The 9,971-nt window shown below is 34.4% G+C and overlaps 1 protein-coding gene across 2 annotated transcripts in view; it reads left to right on the top strand.

The window, feature by feature from the left end:
- Positions 1-9,120, top strand: part of LOC121410010 (cyclin-dependent kinase 17-like) — a 32,957-nt gene extending 23,837 nt beyond the window's left edge. For both annotated transcript variants that reach the window (XM_041601820.1, XM_041601821.1), the window contains exons 3-4: positions 7,969-8,093; positions 8,857-9,120. In XM_041601820.1, the coding sequence (XP_041457754.1) occupies positions 7,969-8,093; positions 8,857-8,985 (254 nt within the window). In that variant the 3' untranslated portion in view covers positions 8,986-9,120. The remainder of the gene's footprint in view (positions 1-7,968; positions 8,094-8,856) is intronic.
- Positions 9,121-9,971: the final 851 nt, after the last annotated feature.

A 9,971-nucleotide genomic window follows, 5' to 3' on the forward strand; every position in this document is an offset into this window, starting at 1 on the left:
ATACACGCAGCTGCCTCCGCGGTAGTAGCTGCATGTAATCTATTTAGTGGGCATACACAGACAGTATTCACTGCAGTATCAGTGCAAATTATAGGCGGTATTTTTACAGAAATAAAATCAATTGGTGGCAAAAACTGTTGGATAATTTACCTGCTCAAATAATTGAGATATAAATTGAGCATACCTCGAAAGAAAGAGAATGAATGACTAGATGCAATTAAGTTTTACAATTAGATCATCGCGGCGGCTATCGCAGCTTCGCAATGTCAGCCATTGTTCTACTGACTGTAGGCTTAAACATGATAGATGGCGCTGTCTGTATTGAGGCCTAAAGTTAGCTAGCGAGACATGTGTTTTTCCCGGGAAACAAAAAGAGAACGTGATGAAATGTTTGCACTGCGCCACAGTTTCCTGGAAAATTATCATGCCTAAGTTCTTTTGGTGATTTGGGTGAGATATTTTCATGAAAAATAATGTTTTAGGTAGACTATATTGGAAAATATATGTAATCAAAGGGAGTTAACGTAGAGGATCGAGTTTAGATTGCAATCTCATTTACTCACGTACTAGATTGAATTGAAAAAAAAATCTTGGCAAGTGTACGTTTGGATAATAGAGAGAGCCGGATAAGGGGAGGCCGGATAAGAGAGGTCGCACTGTATTTGGTTTGTTTGAAGTCTTTTCATGCATTCATTCAGCTCTAACACCCTTAACCCTCCTATGCCTCTCATCATGACGTACATCTGAAGGGTGACAGATATGTTCCTGAGTTAGGGTCGTACAAAACTAGACTTGAGAACATTTTTATGGTCATGGATGCTGGTTACCCATTAATAGAAGCCCATGTCTATGCCTAGGTCCGAGTGAACAGCATCCTGGAATGAATCTGTCTGGCACGATCAGATTCTAGTAATGTTTTTCTTATTTTGGTGTTCTAATGACAGTAGAATAATACATAATTAAATCTGACATATTATATGACAAAATTAATCTGACAATAAAAAACTATTCCTTTTATTCTGTCAATGAAATCAACAATGGGAGCGTAATTGGCATGTTGTATTCTTTAATTTTCTTGTCTTGATTCCTTGGTGCCGTCGCCAGGGAATGGTGGTTGCAAATAATTAATGCAAGCTTGTTTGCCTCATTGCAGTAGGTGCATGGAATCTCTGTGTAGTCTAGAAATTTCAAAAGTGCCATCTGTGCTGACAAATAATGCATTTTATGGTGACCTCGTTTGTAAGAGAAATTGCACAGAAAAGGGAAAGTGAGGTGATTTGACCCTCTAATCCTAATACCCATCTCTTTAATTATGGTTTTGGAAAATAGATTTGGTACCTGTTTCTGTGTAAGGCATTTTAATTGTTGAGAACATAGAATTCATGGATTGTTATTTGATCGTGTGTTGGTCAGATTTCCAACGTCCATCAGAATTTCAGATTGTGACTGGCACAAGAGCGATGGATTCTGGAGCAAAAATAACTAATGTCACACTGATGGGGGTGGGGTGGGGTAAGAAAACAGATGATACTTTTGGTATTGGTTGATTGGGCAATGCAGATCTATATTTGTAGGGATCAGCAATTGTCAGGATTCAGACAGGTGTAAAAGAGAGCTTTGTTAAAGAAAAATTACTGATCACTGGAATTGGATTTAACTGGGAAGAAACATAACAAAGGAAGAGATGCTTCTTTGCATTAAAGTGGTCATTTAAATTACATGTAAATAACATTGATCAGTATAAAAGACATGTCTTTATATCGAGATTTGATTTTGAAATGGCTACATTACTTTCAATATGAATATGGAAGTTTCTTTTAATTCAAACTATATAGTTTTTCGTCATACTTTAGTTTATTATTAAAAAAGAAAAAAAAATCACCAAAATTGAGTACAAACCAAAATGTTCTCCCTTTCAAGGCCCCAACAAAGTCATTGAATATTCATAAGCTATCCTGTTCATGTTAGCATCTCCTTCAGCATGAATAATTGATTAGTGAACTTAGATTCAAAACATTATTTTGCCTGAAGGAGTGAAGATATACAAGCCTTTTTGTTTAATGCCATCTGTTTTGACAAGTTACAAATCTCATGTGATCAATTATCTCTTAATGAAGTTGTCAAATTGAGTCTCTTATCACCTGCATCGTAAAGCTTTATATAGATTTCTTTTTGCATCATCCTAGGCTTGAAATAGCTGTCCAATTATATCACCAGAAAAAAACTTTTAAAGGAATAGAAGTGCTCATAGTTTTCTTTTTTGTAGATGTATTTTTGTTTGGTTGGAGAAAAAAAATGAGAGAGATTGGGGGAGAGATGTCATTCGTTCCTTTTTTTTTTGGTTTACATTTGTTCTTTTTTTATATGAATTAGCTGTTTCTTTGTGGGCATATTTGTTTCTCTTTTTAATGAATATAATATATTTGTATTTTTTTTGGGGGGGGTTTTTGTCTCGCCTGCGTAGCAGACTGAGACTATAGGCACCGCTTTTCCGATGGCGGCATTGTCAACATCAAATCTTAACCGAAGGTTAAGTTTTGAAATGACAGCATAACTTAGAAAGTATATGGACCGAGTTCATTTTTCATGAACATAATGTTAAAGTATTACTGAATATCCTGCCTTCGTTTCAGGTCACGTGACTAAGGTTAAAGGTCATTTAGGGTCAATGAACTTAGACCATGTTGGGGGAGTCAATATCGAAATCTGAACTTGAGGTTAAGTTTTTGAAATGTCATCATAACTTAGAAAGTATATGGACCTACCGCAGTTCATGAAACATGGCCATAAGGGTTATCAAGTATTACTGATCATGCCTGAGTTAGTTTTAAGTCATATGATCGAGGTCAAAGGTCATTTAGGGTCAATGAACTTAGACCATGTTGGGGGAGTCAATATCGAAATCTTAACCTAAGGTTAAGTTTTTGAAATGTCATCATAACTTAGAAAGTGTATGGACCTAGTTCATGAAACTTGGCCATAAATGTGATATTACTGAACATCCTGCCTGAGTTTCAATTCACATAACCAGGGTCAAAGGTCATTTAGGGTCAATGGACTTTGGCCAAGTTGGGGGTATTTGTTGAATTACCAGGATAACTTTGAAAGTTTATGGATCTGATTCATAAAACCTGGACATTAGCGTAATTAAGTATCACTGAACATCTTGTGGAGTTTCAGGACACATGACCAAGGTCAAAGGTCATTTAAGGTCAATGAACTTTGGCCAACTGAAGTTGAGGGTATTTGTTGAATTACCATCATAACTTTGAAAGTCTATGGATCTGATTCATGAAACTTGGACATGAGAGTAATCAAGTATTACTGAACATCCTTTGGAGTTTCAGGTCACATGACCAAGGTCAGAGGTGTATGTAATTAAGGTCAATGAACTTTGGCCATTTTGGGGATATTTGTTGAATTACCATCATAACTCGGAAATTGTATTGGTCTAGTTCATAAAACAAGTATCAAGTATCACTGAATATCCTGTGCGAGTTTCAAGTCACATGACCAAGGTCAATGAACTTTTGTCAAGTTGGGAGGTATTTGTTGAATTACCATATTTATAACTTTATATGGATCTGAGTTGTAAAACTTAAAGGTATGAGTAATCAAGTATCACTGAACATCCGGTGCGAGTTTCAGGTCACATGACCAAGGTTAAAGGTCATTTAAGGTCAATGAATTTTGGCCATGTTGGAGGTAATTATTAAATTGCTGTCATAACTTTAAAAGTTTATGGATATAGTTTATGAATTATGGGCGTAGGGGTAATCAAGTATCACTTGATTAGGTCACATGATCAAGGTCAAATGTCATTTATGGTCAGTGGATGTATTATTGTATCATGAATGGTGTTTTTTGTGAATTATTTTAGTTTTTAAAGTCAGCACTGCTGCTATATTGAATCCCGTAATGCAGGTGTCAAAACATCCAGAGGCGCTCCAATGGTTATGTTTAAAAAAAATTTCTGAGCGTGGAATATGTGCCAGAGTTGCATATTAAATGCAGAAGAAATGTTCCATAGATCATTCATCAGACGCATAAATGTTCGTTTAGAACTGTATTGAGGAGTTCCTTGATGCGAAAGATATACTCACTGATTGGCTTAGCCCTGCCTCTCTGGTAGTAAATTTAAACCAGGGAAAAGAGCAATTAAACCTAGGGTTCTAAAGGCTACAAATGTACATGTATGGCTGTCATGTCAGTTCGCACAGGTTTGAGTGATTTGTCTCTTTTTACTATTCCTCTGTACTTTTATATGAATGTCATATCAGACATAGGACCTTGTCTAAAGACTACATAGCAATCAATAAATCAAAATTAAAACATTGTTGACCTTTAAGATTGTTTTTAAGAATGAAATGGAAGAGTAGATTGTTTGTGTCTGTTCATTAGTGGTCTCCATCAGATGTCTGGGTTTTACTTTCATATAGATAGAGGATGATAGAATTACCAAGCTAAATTGAATAAGAGCATTTTACTCAGATTCAATATCAGGACACCATTTACCATTAAAGTGTTTTATAAGCCTTTATATCTATTCAGAGAAAAGGACATAGATCTTAAACATTCCTGCAATGTACACTCTGTACTTCTGTGTACATGTACTTTAAACTGTGCATGGTGGATTTGAAGGCAATGGGGAAAAAATCTTTAATAAAAGACCATTCTAAAACCAGTGATCTGATATTACGATACATGGACCTGTTGCATAATTTTCTTCTATACAATGTAGTCTGTTTTTTTTATAAAGGGATTGTTTACTTTATCCAGGATCTAAGATTTTTTTCTCTTGCAGTGAATGTTGTATACAAACATTTAGGTCAAACTGGAACCACCTGATAGGGTTACCTCTTGAAACATTGCTTGCACTGAGAATTTTTTCCAAAGCTTCATAAAGTCAATCATTCCTTTAACGTACAAAGAGTTAAAGCAGCAAAAGGGATGTGGGTAATAGATTGTGGAAATTCAAAGTTTCACTTAATTTACAGAACAGTTAGGCATACCGAGTATATGCACATTCTGGTAGGTATGTAAATGAGCAGACTGATGATGTCACCTACTCACTATTTCTTTTGTATTTTATTATATAAAAAATATGAGAAATTCTATTTTTCTTATTGTCATGGGAAGCAAAACTTTATTCCTCCCTGAACATGTGGAATTACCATTATTATAACAGTTTATTGTCAAATTTGTAAAAATCTAAATAATGTATAATTCAAACAATAAAATTAAAAAGAAATGGTGAGTGAGGGATATCATCGACTCTCTCATTAGCATATCACTGATTTGTGCAAATGACTGGTTTGTGAAAAATAAGCGGAATTTAAAAATGCCATAACTTTCTTATTTTACATCCAATTTTGATGAAATTTTCAGGGTTATGCTCATTTGAATTTTCTCTATAGATTCAAATCAACAATTTTCTGGGGGTGAACTTGACCTTTAATATACTGCCCTACATATGTGTGTAAGTGATGTTTAGAATTATTGGTTTTGAGCTAAGATTTTACAATTTCACAAAGATACAATATGTAAGTTTACATTACAAGTTTACATGCACCGGATCTTGATTCCCGTACATGTATATGACGTAAACTCATGTATGGTTATCACGTTGGTGTATTACATTGCAATGTGTACCATAATTAATGGCGCGATAGGCCAGTTTACCCATAGGTCAGCAATGCAATGAGTAAACAACAGTGCGTCAACCTTCATTTATTACTGACATGTCAGTTTCTTAGTTGTCATGGACTCTTTATTGCATTGTTTATAATGTGCAGTTGTTTGTAATGATGAAGAAGAAAAACATCTTTTAGTTCTATAAAGGAGTCCTTACTGTACCATTTTTTTGTTGTTGAAAAAAAGGTGATATTTCCTTGTAGTGATTGTTCTTGTCCTGACTGGATTAGTTGCAAATCAATTTGGTTTTCTACATTGAATTTTGATATAATATATGCACTTTGATATTTGGAGGTAAAATATGTCATTTTTTGTTTTTAGATACAGAGGCTCGTATTCTGATATCTGGTTTAATTTCAAGTTTGAAAGTTCCTTATTTTTGACACGAAGTGCGAGCAGCTCCCCCTTATATCTTGAAATATAAATTCCCTGAATTCAATGTTTAAATAAAACATGATAAATGAAAAATATTTTTCATTAGAAAAGGGGAGATGAAATAATGTGTCTGATCACTTTATCAATTTAAAGATAAATTCCAGTTTTGGTAACGATCTCAAAATGACTTTTTACAGAATCTAATATAATGACCACCCAAGTGTCTGAATAAAAAATATGTGCCAAAGGATTCTGGAAGAAATTGTGTAATTGCTGAGAAATCAGCAAAATAAGCGTGGATTCTGTCACTTCCATCAGGTCTTTCTTCCAGCAATAATAATACACTGTCCCACGTGTGCCCATCTGTGTTGGTGATCTTCAGTGTGAACATTTTTCAGCGTAGATTTCAAGATTTCACAATGTTCAGTTTATGTAACTGTACCAGATCTAGATTCTCGATGATATACTGACAATTAAGCCTGGTTTTACAGACTTTCTCATGAAATCAGTGTTTACTGCAACTACTGGCATTTCTCTTTAAGTCAACTCTTTCTGGGGTGGACTTGACCTTTAATGCAGCAAGTTTTTAAAGAATGTTAAAAATGTCAACCATGCAAACTCCTGCTGACTCCTATTTTACTTGCCTTTGTAGTACAAGTTAATAGAAGAAAGTTTGCGATAGAACCAGATTATCAAGTAGAAGGTACAACCTAGGAGAGAGAATCAGATTGTACTTTGCCAGGACACGTTCGTAGAATTAGCTGTATTTCTTAAGAAAACTATTGATGTTGTATCCTGATATTTGTTAAATATACAGCTGTAGAAGGAATATCTAAAGAGAAAATGATTTATCTTGTTGGTGAGTAATATAGTGCTGCTTATCTAGTGCTGTCTATAGATTTAAATGTTCACTATTCATGTATTTGTTTATTCTGGTTTGAGCTTCAGCTGCTGTTCTCAGTGTTTGTTAATTTCAAGAAATTAATCCTGTCGAATGTGGGTTCTCATTCACCTCACCTGGTTTGAGTGCAGCAGAATTGCTTTTCAAAGAAAACTGACATATGACTGGGATTTGAAGCCATGACCCTTTGATTGAAAGATGGAAGTCAGATCACTAAACCATGACAACTCTGTAATCATATGTACCTAATGTTAGCTTGCTCATTCATTGTTTTTCCATTCATTTATTTATTTTCAGTTGTTATATAAAATGTACAAAGGATGAAAAATCATATCACCTCAAGAAGCTTCTGGTTTAGTGTTAGCAAGGTTCACTCTGCAGAAAAGTTACATAATAAACATGTCTGCATTATTGGTAGTATTTTTTATTAAAAAAAAAACTCTTTCATGGTTGTCAGCTCACTCCATATAGTTGTTATATCCTGTTTTGAAATTTGGATGAAAGCTAATTACACATCATAGACCGGAATTTTGTATGGATTCCTTGTAAAAAATAGAAATTACCATGGCTAGTGATAAAGCCATACATACTTCACAAATTACTTCAAAGGCTTCAAGAACTTTCACATTTTATGTAAATTTCTCTGGACTTGCAGTATTGAGCCAAGATGTCTTGGAAAAGGTTTAATTTCTGCTTACATCCTGGTAAACGTGATTTGTTATTTCAAACCATTGTATCTTTATTGAAATTCTAAAGAAGTGCTAATATTGTTTCCATGTTACAATGATGCTTGAGAAATTGTGCAGATAACTTTATGATCATTGGGAGTGAGATATGCATCGTAGTTGAGTCATTGAGATGCCTATCTTGTCATTCTGGTTTCATCCTCGCTCTCACGTAAAGTTCACCAGAATCAAGTATAAAGATCACTTCTACCTTGCATTATTCTATCCTGTTTGACATGAATCCATTTTGATTTCATTTCTATGAAAATGCAGAGATAGTGACACGATTACGTAGCTCTGATGGAGAGAGTGACCAGACGTCAGGAGCATCAGATGAGAGTCACACCCCAGTCAGAAGACGACATAGACCTGGAAGGCTACATAGGAGATTTAGTGAGGTAAAGTTAAAGAACTGAGGATGTGATGTTCCTATTGTTCATGGTGCTTTGACAGAATTTTTCTTGCAGATGTATGAAAGTTAACAAAAATAGTATTACTGATAGGGAAAGGAAAAAAAAGGGGAGAACCCAAGTATACATGGTCATTATGCTTGTCAAAAGTTTGTTATATTATTTACAATATAAAGTACATCCTATTTAGATCGGTCTTTTTAGTACTAATGAGAATTCCCCATATTTGATCTCCAATAATGCATGATTCTTTACTTTGGAAGTTCATGTTCATTAGAAAGTCAATTCAACTTTACTATTATATTTTTCCACAATCCCAGACCTTCCTGTGAACAACTTAGTATGTTACACATCATGACCCCATAACACAGAGCATAGATATTGACTGTTCAGTGGACTCTTACCATGATTACACTTATTCTATGTAATATAGCAGGAAACTAGTCCTACAATCAATAGCTAAGTTTTGTTGTATAGGAGGATGCTAATTGTTTCAGAAAAAATACCAGTGTAAATGAAAAACCAACACTGAGCAGAGTTCTCACCCTTGGGCAATTTTTTCATATTTTTATTATGGATAAATTGTGTCCTCCATTTAATACTTGTTTGTACATTGTGTGTAAGCTTTTAACAGTTAACTTGAAAAATGTAGCATGTAACTGAGACATTAAACAAGTGGTATAATTGATATGAGAGATGATAATTGACTACTCTGATTGTAAAAAAAGTGATATATTATTTTGTGTTAAAGGATATCTCCAAGAGGCTATCCCTGCCCGTTGATATGCGTCTTCCTGAACACTTCATCGAAAAATACAGCCTTAGCCCTCCATTTGAAAAGATGAGTCGAAGATCAAGAAGGGCATCATTGGTAAGTTGACTGCTGAATACTAACATTCTCATGTGGTTTATACAGAGATTTAGATTACAGATATTTAAAGTGTGGAAGGTATGAGGAAGATCAAACAATAAACAGATTTGCTTCTTCCATGCTTTATCAAGATATATGTAGTTTGGGAATGTGCAGCATCTGATGGATTTTTTTTTTTTTTTTGGGGGGGGAGGGAGGACAGAAGAGTTGAGAAGAAAATAAAGAAGTGTATGGCTTGTACATGTATGTTCAAGAAAGAGAAAAAGAAAATGTTCATTCCCCCTTGTACTGTTTAACTGTTCTGGTGTTTTTTTTTTATTTATTTACTTTTTTTATGGGGGGGGGGAGGGTTGTAGAGCTGTATATACTATAGGAAATTGTGAAACATCTGAAGCAACACCTGACTGGTAATGGTGTATCTTAGACTTTGTATGGAGCAGCTCACAAGTATCACATATGTGATGGAGAATTATTAGCCTTAAAGGGATGGTCCAGGCTGGAGATATTTATAATCCTAAATGAGTAAAATTCACAAAGCAAAATGCTGAAAATTTGATCCAAATCGGATTACAAATAACAAAGTTATTGAATTTTAAAAATTTGCATTATTCTGGTGAAACAGTTCTAGGCATGTCTTTCTGAATATTCATTAGGTGGGCTGATGATGTCATATCACCACTTGTTCTTTTGTATTTTATTATATGAAATTAGGTTTATTCAAATATTTTCTGCAAAGAACTAAAACAATGGATTGACAACTGATAGTTACTTATTGCCGCAACTTATTTCATCATAATGGAGACACATCATTGGCACATACATAAAAAAAATGAAACATTTATGATTTCATGTAATAACATAAGAAGGAGGAAAGTGGGTATGTGACATCATCAGCCCACCTAATGAATATTCATGATGATGTGAAACTGTTTTCACAAAATATTGATAAACTTTAAAATGCAATAACTTCGTTATTTGTTATTTGATTTTGACGA

Source organism: Lytechinus variegatus, chromosome 3, assembly GCF_018143015.1.
Source record: "Lytechinus variegatus isolate NC3 chromosome 3, Lvar_3.0, whole genome shotgun sequence".
Lineage (NCBI taxonomy): Eukaryota > Metazoa > Echinodermata > Echinoidea > Temnopleuroida > Toxopneustidae > Lytechinus > Lytechinus variegatus.